General features: G+C 34.9%; 3 protein-coding genes across 6 annotated transcripts; 1 reads left to right on the top strand and 2 right to left on the bottom strand.

Annotated features, from left to right (window-relative positions):
* Positions 1-26: 26 nt before the first annotated feature.
* Positions 27-4185, bottom strand: LOC103484842 (casein kinase II subunit alpha). 2 transcript variants are annotated; one of them, XM_008442147.2, is made up of 10 exons: positions 3435-4185; positions 2910-3039; positions 2440-2634; positions 2103-2260; positions 1874-1964; positions 1389-1454; positions 1064-1146; positions 885-948; positions 723-791; positions 27-327 (listed from the first exon to the last, which is right to left on the bottom strand). In XM_008442147.2, exons 1-10 carry the CDS (start codon positions 3779-3781, stop codon positions 268-270), a joined length of 1263 nt encoding a protein of 420 aa, XP_008440369.2. In that variant the 5' UTR covers positions 3782-4185; the 3' UTR covers positions 27-267. The 2 variants fall into 2 exon arrangements, with proteins under 2 accessions (XP_008440369.2, XP_008440370.2); XM_008442148.3 differs by having other exon boundaries at positions 275-327; positions 668-791; positions 3435-3865.
* Positions 4186-5436: 1251 nt separating this feature from the next.
* LOC103484840 (uncharacterized) lies at positions 5437-8099 on the top strand. Its single transcript, XM_008442143.3, has 7 exons — positions 5437-5623; positions 5731-5871; positions 6640-6738; positions 6822-6898; positions 7028-7136; positions 7253-7581; positions 7777-8099. Exons 1-7 carry the CDS (start codon positions 5554-5556, stop codon positions 7867-7869), a joined length of 918 nt encoding a protein of 305 aa, XP_008440365.2. The 5' UTR covers positions 5437-5553; the 3' UTR covers positions 7870-8099.
* LOC103484841 (uncharacterized) lies at positions 8009-12390 on the bottom strand. Of its 3 annotated transcripts, none has more exons than XM_008442144.3 (8): positions 12044-12193; positions 11482-11680; positions 11023-11260; positions 10501-10691; positions 10090-10325; positions 9743-9986; positions 9498-9605; positions 8009-8286 (listed from the first exon to the last, which is right to left on the bottom strand). In XM_008442144.3, the coding sequence occupies exons 1-8, from the start codon at positions 12070-12072 to the stop codon at positions 8164-8166; spliced, it is 1368 nt and encodes a 455-aa protein (XP_008440366.2). In that variant the 5' UTR covers positions 12073-12193; the 3' UTR covers positions 8009-8163. The 3 variants fall into 3 exon arrangements, with proteins under 3 accessions (XP_008440366.2, XP_050944737.1, XP_008440367.2); XM_051088780.1 differs by having other exon boundaries at positions 11506-11680; XM_008442145.3 differs by lacking the exon at positions 11482-11680 and having other exon boundaries at positions 12044-12390.
* Between the last annotated feature and the right edge of the window lie 890 nt (positions 12391-13280).

Genomic DNA, 13280 nt, shown 5'->3' with positions numbered 1-13280 from the left:
ATAAGATACGATAATGCATTCAAAGATTAACCGACGCAAAAAAATTTTACTTAAGAATTAGCCAAATATTTGGGGGTAAAAAATAAAGGGAAATAACTTGGTTTTACAACACACAAGGAGTGGAGCGGTGGCACATTTCCTCATTACAACAAATGAAAGTTCTTAAACATCAGAGAGAATGGCCAAAAATACAGACAGAGACACAGAGAAGATTAGAAGAGAGAGAGAGAAGGCACACATAGTCAGCTTCCCACCTGGAAATGGATTTTACTGGTTCCGAGTTCTGCTGCTTTCTGCATTCCTAATTGGGAAAAAGTATGGATGGGCCTGCATTTTACATCAACAATATCAACTTATCATTAATATCCAAAAAGAAACTAAATATTGCATAGAGACAGTCATCACACAATTGTTTCAACAAGGTCCTCCTTTGCAGTGCTTGCTAGTAATAATTCTAGATGCGATGACAGATGAATCTTGAACATGAATATTTGATAACATTATATTATGAGGAAACACGTTCAAGTAAAGGCTAAGTCAGTGGATAAAGAGCAGTAGTGCTAAGAACTTTGGGGGCTTCCAGGAATTCTGGACTAGTCAAAATATAATCTTCAATGCAATATAAATAGCAGCAGACAAATAGAACATCACAATAGCATATCCTCACATAACGCATTCGATGTAGAAAGGAAGCATAAAGCACTTTAATGCAGTGTACAGACCATTGCCTCTTTAGCAGTTAGCCTTTCTTGATGATCATAGCGCAACAGTTTATCAACGAAGTCAACAGCCTTCAACAAATGTAAAATAAATATGATCAGAAAAATTAACCTTAAACAAACAAAATACACAATGATAAAATGGGAATTTTTCTGTTACTTTACCTCAGGGACTGCCAAATGCTGATTGTCAACATTAATGAACTTGGTCCAAGGTTTTCGACTATGCCTTCATCAAATTTATATATATATAAAAAAAAGTGAGCAATTTAATTATAAACTCAGTTGAAGTGGCCAATGACCAAAAAAAACAAAAAACCAAGGAGTCAAGTCCTGGAACAAACCTCCCAACAAGAGTCGAAAGATCTGGGTCTAATTCTAAACGATATTTACTCAAGTAAGTGTTCAATTCATCTGTCCCCAACACCTGTTCCAGCAAAGACCATAAACATCAAGTTAGATGCACCTTTATCTGTAACCATAAACCAAAACATTTCATTAAATTAAGAGTTAAAAAAACCCGACACAGATATATAAAATATGGAGTTGCTTCTCGCAGATAAGAATGTAGAAATTACACATGGATAGGATCAAAACCGTGTCACAAAAATTCTAATAGCTGTCAGAATAGAATAAAATATGAAAAATTAATTAAAGAATACTCCATACCTTAGCTATTTTGACCAGCTGGTCATAATTATCATGTCCATAGAAAAACGGCTCCTTGCGGAAAATCTGACAGCATAAATTACAGTTATAAGCATCAAGCAATTCTACACAAGTTGAACGTTTATTTAGAGGAAGCTAAACATGCAGAATATGGAATAATCAAAAGTCATCTTCCATCTTAAGATGAAGAGGAAGTAGAATAATATCCACTCTACCAAAATCAAATATCATGAAAAGGTGTCCCAGTTATAATGAGATAACATTGTAACTTCCAAGCAGAAGACACCACAAAATGCAAGACATGTCATTCCATATTATACTACTATGTATCAAGACCTCAGTAACATACTGAGTTCAATCTTTTCCACTTGCTTATGATGACAGTATATAATAAAAAATATAACTCATGTAAATAATAGTAAAATGTTAGAATCTCTATGAAAAGTTTTAGCAATTATTAGTATAAAATAATGCCAATTACTCACCATTCCAGCAAACATGCAGCCAAGACTCCACAAGTCCAAAGAATAGTCATAATCTTGTAAATCAACAAGAAGTTCTGGACCTTTAAAATATCTGCAAGTACTCAAGAAAATGATGAAGGAAATAAATTAATTGAAAATCATTAACAACAAACATACAGATGCCACTGAATAAATCCTAATAAATCAATTTCAATATAAAACAGTTCCACAAAGTGAACAAACAAACAACCTCGAAGCAACACGAACATTATACTCTTTCCCAGGATGGTAAAACTCAGCAAGACCCCAATCTATAAGACGAAGTTTACGTTGCTCATGATCAATCATCACATTATGAGGTTTGACATCTCGATGCATAATTCCTTGTGAGTGGCAATAATCCAAGGCCTACATATACAGTTTCCAACAACATGGACACGCAGAGTTAGGAAAGTCAAATAAAAACGTGGAGTTGGGGTTAATGCTTAATTAAGCAACTGCAACACTAGTTACATTTCACGTGCAAAACAAATGAACAAATACTCACTTATCATGGTAATAAAAAAGATCCAAAACTATTTGCTTACCTTTAAAAGTTCATATATGTAGTAGCGAATATCAAAGTCTGAAAGTGTTGGATAAAGAACTTTAAAATCAATATTGTTTACATGCTCAAATATAAGACTTGGCGTCTTTGATTGCTGATCTCGAACAATATCAAGCAACTTCACAATATTTATCCCTCCACAGAGATTCTGCAGTATTTTTATCTCCCTCTTAATCTGCATTGAATAAAACAAATAAAATATGAAATATGAGATCTTGAGAGAATAAAATCTTCAAATCAATGGAAAGGCAGGTCTATGAAAATTCTGAAGGACTTAAAAACATGCTCAAAAGATGCCAAAGATAAAATTCAACTTGATAAATTGTTTGCTAAGAACAAAAAATAGTTTAGTAACAAGGATTTAACTTCAACTATATTACAATTTTACAAGTACCGCTACAGAACAATGTTAAACCGCCCATGCAGTATTCTTGACAAAACAAAGTTTACCTTTTTCTTCTTCACGGGTTTGAGAATCTTAATGACACGTTTTTCATTGTCAGTGCAGTGAACACCCTCAAACACCTCGCTGTATTTCCCTCTACCCACCTTCCTCACGACTTCATAATTATCTTGGTCCCTGTAAAACGAACACCATATCATTCCAGAATGAAAGGAAACATATTCCAAATGCAAAACTTCTATCTCAAAATTAAAATTCATATCCCATCCCAAAATTACAAAGCTTCAAAATGAAATGAAAACTATTCGTACATCTAACGAAGTAGTAGGCGAAGTCCCAATAGGTTCTGCTACCAATAAAGCAAGCAATAAATTATATAATACGAAACGAAAGTTCAAAACATTATACAAGGTGTTCCAAATACAAACCAAGCGAAGCCCATTTGTTGCCCTAGTCTTTTCTACCAATCAAACAAAATCGGAAAAGGGGTATCCCTAATAAAAAAATAAAAAAATAAAAAAATAAAAAAAAAAACATGGGAGAGGAAGAGAAGAAAAGAATAAGATTATTACCCCCACTGAACGGTGAGGGACTCATAGTCCCAGTAGTCCTTAGGTCGGATCACGTTAACATCGGCATAAACCCTAGCCTTGGAGGGAGCGCCAGGGCGGCGAATCGATTTCCCGATCTTATGAGCCAGGGTTTCCTGCGGAGATAAAGAACGAAGACGAGGCGGTGGAGGAGGAGGCGGGGGGTGGTGGTGGGAAGGAGAAAGGGAGGTGACGGAGGAAGCAATCCGACGGAGGAAGAGGAAGATTGAAGGAGGGGATTGGGCGGATAAGAGAGAAGGAGAAGAGAAAAGAGAAGAGAGGGTATGGAAATTGGGAGAAACTTTGAAATTGAGCGGCCTTATGGCCATCAAATCCCTGATTGAAACCAAAAAGCTACCACCATCGATGTTTCGACTCAAATACCAAATACCCTCCCTTTTTTCTTTTTCCTCTCTTTATCTTTTTTCTTCCCTCCCCCCAACAAATATCTCTTATTTGACTAAAAATATCATATAATTAATCAACAAAAAAAAAAACCCTGAAAATGTTCGTAAATTAGTTTCAAATTATTACAATTACTTAATCTCACTTTTTGGTCATTTTAAATTGATTGATAGACTTATCAAATCTTAAATTCAAACAACCGTTGGAAAAAAAAAACTATAACCTACCATTTGAAATGTAAATAATAAATAGAAATTATATCTAAAATGACTAATTATTTTTATTTTAAATTTTTTATTATTGTAGTGGAATTAGTTGGAACTTGGCCATAAGCCTTTTAAGAAGTGATAACTTAGAGAACATGCATCTATATTAAGATGGAAAATGCACATCTGTCTTTGAATCGAAACAATAAACAATTTGGTGGAACAAATATTTTTGTACTTTTTTTTAACCAATTAAAGTCAATAAGTCTTACGTGGTCTTTTTTTTTTATATATATCTATGCATAGAAAATGACTATTTATTTATTCATTTATTTTCAATGAAATCAATTCAGAGTGCATATCATAGCGTTGCCATTAGCTAATAGCCACTAGACACCGCCGTATTGTCCTTTTCTTTTTCTTTTTTGAGGTACAAAAGGACAACCCCCATTCTATATCTATTTCTGTCCATTGTGATGTTAGACACACCCTTTCATGTTTTATATTAGCAAAAACATCAAATCCTGCCCTAGTTTTGGATATCAGTTTTTAAAAAACATCATTATTTCATTCCTATCTACATCTTTAAAAGCGTATCTCCCTTATCCGCCTGTTATTAATGGAATCGAGTTTTTCCACATTCTAATATCCACATTTTGAATTTCAAAATTTAAAAGTTAAGATTGTAGGTAAAAGTAGTATTTAATAAATAAACGAGGAATTAGGTATAAATATAGTATGAAATTGATAAACAGCAAAAAACCAACAAAGCCCATAGCAATGATATTGATATTCCATACATTAAACTAACAAAACCAATAGAAAAGTATTTGAATTAATATAAAATTTACCCCAATATATCTTCCCTCTCCACCATTTTACTATCATTGAATTTGACTACAGGGAGATGGTTAGTCTCCACAAACATCGGACTTCACTAAAATGAAGAACACAACAATATATTTGAGATTGGTGTTTATTGCAAAGGGCATGAGAATTGTCTGTTTCTCTTGTTGCCCTCATACTGTGTAGTTTGTTATGCTTATAGTTACCGAATAATTCTTCTTGTTTCGTTGATTTCAGTTGGAAAGCTTTGGTTTGATTCTTTTTTAATTGGGTTCAGGATGTTCTTTGGTTCTCCCATGATTGGGGTTTAATGAAGTATTTATTGGAAAAAAAAATCTATAGATTATTTGTAGGGAGGGTAATGAGGATAGTTGAGGAGGAAATGGGATGGGCCCAAATGTTTAGAGGCCCAGAAGGAAAGCCCAAAGAAAATAAGGACGCACGTGAAGAACATGGGCCGACAAAGATGTGGAAATGGTGGTCAAAAGTAACGGCCCTCCCAAAGCAGATACAGGGTATCTGCCAATGCACCTGCCGCTGACCGGATAAAACTGCTCAGAAAGCGACTCAAAAGCGGGAAAACTTGTACACGAAAAAGAGCCACGCTACTCAACTCCGCAGCCTCAGCCTCAGCCTCTGCCCCCATGGATGATGTTAGGGCAACCTCTGCTTGGGTTGCTAGCCACTCCTCCCATGTCCTCGTCGACTCTTCAGGTTCAGTGTCCAAACCCTCCTGGGTTTTTGGGTTTTGCGTTTTTTTTTTCTTTTCGTTAATGGTGATGGTAAATGTGGGTTGTTTTCTTTTGGTTTTCGTACTACAGGGATCGAGAAAGTGGTGGAGACTATCGAGTCGATTCCTAAAGTTGTCTGGGATTTTGAAGGGATTCACTATTTTGATAATGGCCCATTGACCGTCCAGTACTTGTTCGTTTTGGACGCCTTGAATTTCTGTTTCTGGCCTGGTAAAATTTATCTCCCCATTTTTTGTTTCAGACATGCTATTTTCTCCTTTCAATTGTTTCTGTTGGTCGATTTTCCCTTCTCTGCGGTTCGTTCTTTAAAATTTTCACTGAATACCTACCTGTGTTATTTTTAATTTCACAACTGTTTCCTCTTCATTTGTAAATTTGGTTTAGAACTCCCCTGGATGTTGTCATCTCAAGAATAAGAATTCGTTTAATTGAGCGTTGTGATGTAGCCCACTCGACATCATGCATTAATCGCTCCCGATATTATTGATGGCATTGGAAACTCAAACCTAATTTTAGCAGAGTTAGGAAGATAGAAAAGCAGAGAAACAAGTTTAGCCTTTGAGATTCAAATAAGATTACTCTTGTGTTCTGATTATGTACCCCAGATTAGGTGTAAGCGTAACTGTGTATATCACACTTTCAAAACCAGTAATGAGATCAATAGGGTTTCAAATGTACGATAGAATTGATTTAGATTTAAATGATGCAAATGGAAAACTTGAGAGTCAGAGTACCCTCAATTTAACATTTGTAAAAGCCATATAAGTATTTTATATTATTCAGCATTGTAGGGAGAGACTTTAAGGGACAATGTTACTTCTTTTTCTTGCTTTATTCCATTGGCAATTGTTCCTGAATTTCTTATTTGTATGCCATGCTTATGTTTATATTGACATGTAATGTTATAATCTGGATAGGCAATTTAATATTGATATATTTTACTTCACTTATCAATTATTTTCTTCCTCTCGTCTAAAGATAAGGAATTGAGCTACGATCATTTGGCCTCGGGACTGAAGGCTTCCCTTCAAAATGACAAGTCAGCATTTGATGCTGATCGTCTGCAAAAATACACTGGTATGTGACAATTGACAAATGATATCAATAGCATTCTGTCCTGATGGTTTTATTTCATTAATCACTTTATCAATGTAAATCAGGCCCTGAATTGCGGGAACTGTTGAAATGGCCTAGACCACTTCCTTTGGAGGATGAAAGAGTTCGCTTGCTGCATGAGGTGAAATAACTTCACATTACTAGATTCTAGTATAGGTGTACTCTTTTGATATGGACCATATTCTTGTGACTTGCATTACTTATCCTTCAAGGAAATCTATTTTTGAGATCATTCTATTTCATGTCTCAGGTTGGATGCGAACTAGAGAGAAGCTTCGAGGGTAAAGCTGCTAATATAGTGGAATCCTGTGGGAAATCAGCTGTGAAGCTTGTTGCTGTTATCACACGACACTTTCCTGGTATCAACTTTTGTATAATTTAATTCTATTTAACATGTTATTTATTAGAATTACCTGCTAATGTTAAGGACAATATATCAAGATGGTTGTTTGATATGTTCATCATCTTACATTAGGCTTTCGAGACCACTCTCTTTACAAAGGCCACCAGGTATTCCTATACAAACGAGCTCAAATATTTGCAGCTGACCTTTGGGGTGCATTCCGTGGCCAAGGATATGGAGAGTTCAATGACATTGGTTCAATCACCATTATGGCAGACTACATCGTTCCTGCTGTTCTTCGACAGCTTGGGGTGCTAAAATACAGTTCTACACTTGCTAGCATCATCGATGCTAACAGTGAAATAGGTCCAGGTAGCGAGGAGGAAGTAGAACTCCGAGCTTGCTCAATATATGCAGTTGAGAAAATGAGAGAATTGATGAGTATGAAATCAGGAAAACAGGTATTTCCTTATTAAATTATCTTTAGACGAATTTCACTCCATAGTTCTACTCCAGTATCGTAGGATTCGATTTTACGTCTGGAAGTATATTCACTTCCCGGCAAGCTAACAAAAACCTGAAAAAGTAATACGTCTCTACCATCTGCTGATGCTGGTTTTCGAAACTATAGAGTAAAAAGATTTGGGTTTTTGCAGGTTCTAAGCGTGGAGTTAGATCTTTGGCTTTGGTCCTTTGGAATCCAGTGCCCATCACTGCCACACCATCGTACTCTTTCAATTTACTATTGATTCCGACCAACATTTGATCTGATAGCTTTCTGTTATGCACCTGCCAGTTAAGATTGGCAAAATTTTGGTGGATGATGCTGGAGGTGATTTCTCGAGGCATCTCTTTTAGGAACTCTGAAGTTAGTATCAAAGGACCCAATAGAACAAAGTTTAGATTTTGTATATCTTTTACTCTAGTACTGTTACAGACAGTCAAACGACAATTAATTTATTGAAACAGAATTGGGTTATTCCCTCTCCGAAATTTACAAAAAGGAAAAGAGAAAGAAGAAACTGAAAAGAACCACACATGTTTTATGTTGTAGCGCTGGGGTTCTTTGTGATGGGCAAATTCCCATCGTAGCTACATTTCAGGACGTCAGGTCTTCGCAATAGTCGAGGTCCAATTGGAACTTTGCTCGGTTTTGGGCGAATGTCCTGCTCATTCACAGATTTTTCTTAATACATATTAAACAAACTTATAGACAGAAATTAATATATTTGGTTCTAGATAATCTTTGATTAGATTAAAAACTTGGTCGTCTGTTGGGCAAATATTATCGTAAATACTATTTAAAAATCTCCGATTAACTCATTTATTATATTGTTTACTATTTACTACACTTTCTACTATTTGACATTTATCCTTTTTTATTATTTTTTATGGTATTTACTATTTTCTTATCAAATTAACATATTGGTATTTACTATTTTCTTACCAAATTAAAATATACTATACCACACGTACTTTCATAATCTAAATTAAAAATAAACTACCCTTCAAATACAAATTATTACAACTTAATTATGATAACATAGAACTAATTATAAAATTATTTAATAAATGTGATAAAAATGATTAAGTTGTGGTTGGGTTATTTAATACTATGAATTCTTGATGTGAAATACCTCCTCAAGGTACCAATTTATATGATGAAAAACTTGTTTACTGACTTCAAATATGGTCAGCATTTTGAAATTAATTTAGAAGCCTACACATTTACATTAGCCTTCTCGTGTAATCCATACATGTTCGCTTCAATATTCTGATGCGAATCTGTGATATTCGATTGTTTTTTAAAATACTAAAAGCAAATGTTTGACTATGGCTTTCTTATCAGTACGGAACAGAAAAGTAGTTTTAGGAAAAGGGAGTAAAAAAAATGAATGTTCAAATTCACACACACACATTTGGTTATAATGTACCAAGGCAGTGTGAGTGTGTTAAAATCACTTTTATTAGGTGCAAAATTGAGTTTAATTAAATTGTACATGCAAATTTCATATGATCAAAAAGCATATTACCAAGTGATTTTGAAAATGTCTAAATGGTTTTAATTTTAGATTCACTCCAACAAAAAATGTCCGTAGTTTTAGTTTCAAAGGTTTGTCATCTCGAGTTAGAGTGACTCAACAATTAATATAGTTCACTTGTCTATAGTGATCAACACAATTGTTGTTATCCTTGCATGCTTAAGTGATTTTGAAATATTTAATAACTCAAATCTATTTAAGGTTTAATTTTACAATTTTAAATGTACTTTTCTCACCACTGAAATAGATTTTGAAGGTCTAGAATGATGTTGGTGGTGATTTTGCAATAACTTGATGAAATTGAACCAATCTATAGGAGGAAGAAAGGTAGGTACCTGGTCGAAAATGGCAGTGGGAATTGCCAAGGTAACCATAGCATTAGGCGAATCAACAATCCCAGAGATTCTTCCTTCACATGGGCAGCACGATAGCAGCAGATAAGCCTGAATTTCACACATCTTATTTTTAATAATCGTATTGCACTGCCATTGTTATTTAGTTTTTTGTGCGAGAAAGGGGTTTGTGATTTTGCTTGTGTGAGTTCTCGTACTACCAATGGCAATCGAAGAAAGTACCATACCTGTTCCTTTGAGTACCCAAATTTGTGAAGGTAGTCAATGGCGTTGAGCACAGCGCGCTTGTAAGCTACAGTGGCATCAAGAAAATGCTGCCTCCCACTTTCATCAACGCTGATGCCTTCAAAAACCAACCACTCTGAGAATCTTGGTTCAACTGGACCTATCTCAAAAATTGGGTTTACGTGCAGAGGAGTCGGCCCCATTGGTGTCAGGTACTCTTTCATTCCACCCCTTATAATATCACACCTGAAGAACAAGAACATATAACACAAGTAATATTTGTATATCATTAATTGTTGAAGTAGGAAAAGAAAATGAAAAAGAGGCCAAGCCAAGCTGAGAAGTTTACTTGAGTTCTAGAAAACCACTCATTTCAATTGCTCCACAGAATGAGACTTCACCATCCCCTTGGGAGAAGTGCATGTCACCTGTGCTTAAGTTTGCTCCTTCTACAAATACTGGAAGGTATACTTTTGAACCTCTACTGAGGTTTTTGATATCACAATTTCCACCATTTTCTCTTCCTGGAATTGTTCTTGCAGCCTCATTAGCAATTCTTTCCCATTCTTCTGTCCCCTCTTTGATCTAGTTTGAAGCAATGTAGAATGCAATGCAATGTTAGAAAACTACATCCTACACTTCACTTGAATTGGAGGGGAAATCAGCATGGCCATTATTTTGCTTGTAGAATTTGAAAGGTTTTCATAAGTTTATTGGATTTATGTTTTATGCATCTGAAGATGGTAGTTTAAGATCATACCTTTCCAAGAGCGCAACCTTTAGCTGATGGTAGGTGTGCTAAGGGTCGTGAATGCACAACTTCACAAAGCTTTAGAGTTTGAAGGCCATTTTCTTGAACATGTCTTTCCCTTTCATTCCAAATTTTCAAAAGTTCAGCCGATGGAGCAGTTCCTATTATTCCAGGATGAGTTAAGCCTGGGAATCGAACACCTGGAAGGCGTATGACAGAAGTGGTATTAGATGGATATTGAGGTTATATATTATTAATTAGTTAAGTAGTTTGTTAGGGAAGATTTGATATATACAGCGAGTGGAGAAGGAGAAAAGGGGGTAATATTTTGGTTAGTGAATTATGGCTTGAGAGTTCGATCTCAAAAGATCGGGAGGGTCCAACTAACTTGAATTACTTAATTTATCTTGTAGTTTCGCGATCTTTTACATCTCAATATATTTGGGTTCTTTCTATTGGCATATAGTGGTTGCTAATGCATCTATGCTACAAATTCTTATAGGAAGCACTGTTTCAAGTTGGAACGTTTACCTGGGATTTGAGGAGAGTATGCATAGATTCCTTCAAAATACCAAATAGCTTTGGTTGCACAAGGAAAATGGTCAGTAAGAAAACCACCTCCATTTTCTCTGTCAAATGTTGCAGTATAACCCCATTCATCTCCTGGGAGAGGACCCAAGTTGCAAATCTCGACTACAAGTAGATCCCCTGGCTTGGCTGGAACTCCATCTTTGTCCACAACCCTAATTGGGCCACTCAAATAATGGGTCTAGACATTTTAGAAATAACAGCCCTTATTAGTATATTCAAAACTACACTCTTTGTATTAGATTTAGAACTCACTGTTCATCATTGTACCAGTTAACTATGACTGTACTGAGTAGAAAGCTTTACCAATTATCAGGCTAGGCTAATTAGGAGCTCGAAAAGGCAACTATTCCTAAAAATTTATCTCCCATAAGATTAAATAAGGTTAATATTTATACTCACAACAGAAAGGTCAATTAACTGTACATCACTAGCAGAGTCATTATCTCCAACAACTCCTCCAGTCCAGTCCACCATCTCAACCCGAAAGAGCTCATCCGTGTGAACCTCAGCAACTGGGGGTATAAGTGGGTGCCAACGGTTGTGAAGAGGTAAAATTTGATCCCATGGCTTCTTTTTCAAGTCTACCGGAACAACAAGTCTTGGAGTCGAAGGAGCCATGAAATTTGACAAGAAGTAGACAGAAACTAGGGGCTTAAATGGTCAGGAACAAGATTTTTGTTTTACCAAGTTCTTTTATTGAACATACTCTCTTCTAATCTAAGCAGCAGCAATTGTTGAAAAGTACACAAAAAGATAAAATATAAGACAAAAGATAAGAAGCTAGTTTGTCTTTTTCGTTCATCATGGATGTTGACAATCAAATAATGGAATTTTTCAATCTCCTAGAGTTGAGAATATCGCTCCTTTATTTTGTACTGTAAACTAGCTGTGGTGTGATTCTTTACCAATACAAAAGTTGGGGTTGAGACAAAGATGAGTGTGAGAGAGGAAGAGGACTTACAACAGAGTTATCAACATGTTTAATGTCATCAGCAGAGTAGTCTTTGGTGATTCCTCCGCCGCTAAAATCCACCATTTCTATTCTGAAAAACTCAGCCACTTTAACCTCTGCAGCCGGCGGTATCTCCGGATGCCACCGGTTGTGAAGTGGAAATTTCTGTTGCCATGGCTTCTTCTTCAAATCTATAGGCACCATAACCAGAATCACCCATATCCTTCTTCTTCTTCTTCCTCCTTTTTTTTTTCCTATGTTTTCGATAGTGGAACTGAAACAGTACAATTACAAGGTAATGGAGATTTTTTCCTCGGTATGATGTGGACACTATCGACTTGCGTCTCTCGATTTTTGTCTAATCGATCTAATCTAATAAAAGCATACTATAAAATATATGTCGTTGTCTAAAATTCTAATAGGAAAGATTCAGAATATACTACATTGAAACGAGTCGTTTTTGAAACCTATAGTCGAAAGTTTATTCACACTCATCACCACTTCTCATTTTCGGTTTTTTTTTTCTGCTATTTACATTGTATTTTATTTAATAAGAAAAAAATTTGCTTTCTTTAATAAAAAGAAAAATATAATTCAGCAAAAAAAATTAACTATTTTACTTAAAAAGTTAAGATGAAATAAACTTATTTTCTAAAAACCAATAATAAATAAATGAAAACAAAGTGGTTGTAAATAGAATCTTGATATTAGTTTATATAGATAACTTAATATTTTATTGGTAATTACAACTAATTTTATCATTTATTAAATAAAATATGTAACACTTTTTAAATAATTGTTTAAATTGGAATTTATTTTTTGAGCGGTTAAACGTATTCTTTGATAATATGAAATACTTGTCTCTTTTTTTGGTTGAATTTCTTGTTTTCAGATTTTCTCTCAAAGAGATTTCAAACAATACATAATTGAACCTTGACAGGATAATTGAACCTATATATAACTTGAACTTGTGTGAAACAATGGAAGGCCAAAAAAAAAAAGAAAAGGTCGCATCCATCCATGGACCATAGTTGGAATCTTTAGAGGATTTGGGTGCAGTGAAATAAAAGATTTTGTGATCTCCACTGTCACATCAGCTTGGCCTTACAAATTTTGATCACAACCATCAACTCATCACATTATGATTATTGCAATGACTTTTTTTTCCCAATGCACATATATTAATTTCTTGCCCAAATTATATTATTTGCTTATTAATTATCTAAATATGATACATCATACTCAT

This window comes from Cucumis melo, chromosome 8 (genome assembly GCF_025177605.1).
Source record: "Cucumis melo cultivar AY chromosome 8, USDA_Cmelo_AY_1.0, whole genome shotgun sequence".
Taxonomy (NCBI): domain Eukaryota; kingdom Viridiplantae; phylum Streptophyta; class Magnoliopsida; order Cucurbitales; family Cucurbitaceae; genus Cucumis; species Cucumis melo.
Note: the sequence above shows the minus strand (reverse complement) of the source record. Positions and strands in the feature narration are given on the sequence as shown.

Bases quoted from the DNA above. Each gene is read 5' to 3' on its own strand.
- LOC103484841 (XM_008442144.3), bottom strand. From the start codon at position 12,072: ATGACATTAAACATGTTGATAACTCTGTT. The intron at 9,987-10,089 runs GTAAACTTCTCA...CTTGTTCTTCAG, and splicing joins AGTGGTTTTCTAGAACTCAA to GTGTGATATTATAAGGGGTG. The intron at 9,606-9,742 runs GTATGGTACTTT...TGTGAAATTCAG, and splicing joins TTGGGTACTCAAAGGAACAG to GCTTATCTGCTGCTATCGTG.
- LOC103484840 (XM_008442143.3), top strand. From the start codon at position 5,554: ATGGATGATGTTAGGGCAACCTCTGCTTGGGTTGCTAGCCACTCCTCC. The intron at 5,624-5,730 runs GTTCAGTGTCCA...TTCGTACTACAG, and splicing joins TGTCCTCGTCGACTCTTCAG to GGATCGAGAAAGTGGTGGAG. The intron at 6,899-7,027 runs GTGAAATAACTT...TTCATGTCTCAG, and splicing joins GAGTTCGCTTGCTGCATGAG to GTTGGATGCGAACTAGAGAG.
- LOC103484842 (XM_008442147.2), bottom strand. From the start codon at position 3,781: ATGGCCATAAGGCCGCTCAATTTCAAAGTTTCTCCCAATTTCCATACC. The intron at 949-1,063 runs GTTTGTTCCAGG...AATTTGATGAAG, and splicing joins CTTTCGACTCTTGTTGGGAG to GCATAGTCGAAAACCTTGGA. The intron at 792-884 runs GTAAAGTAACAG...CATTTGTTGAAG, and splicing joins AGCATTTGGCAGTCCCTGAG to GCTGTTGACTTCGTTGATAA.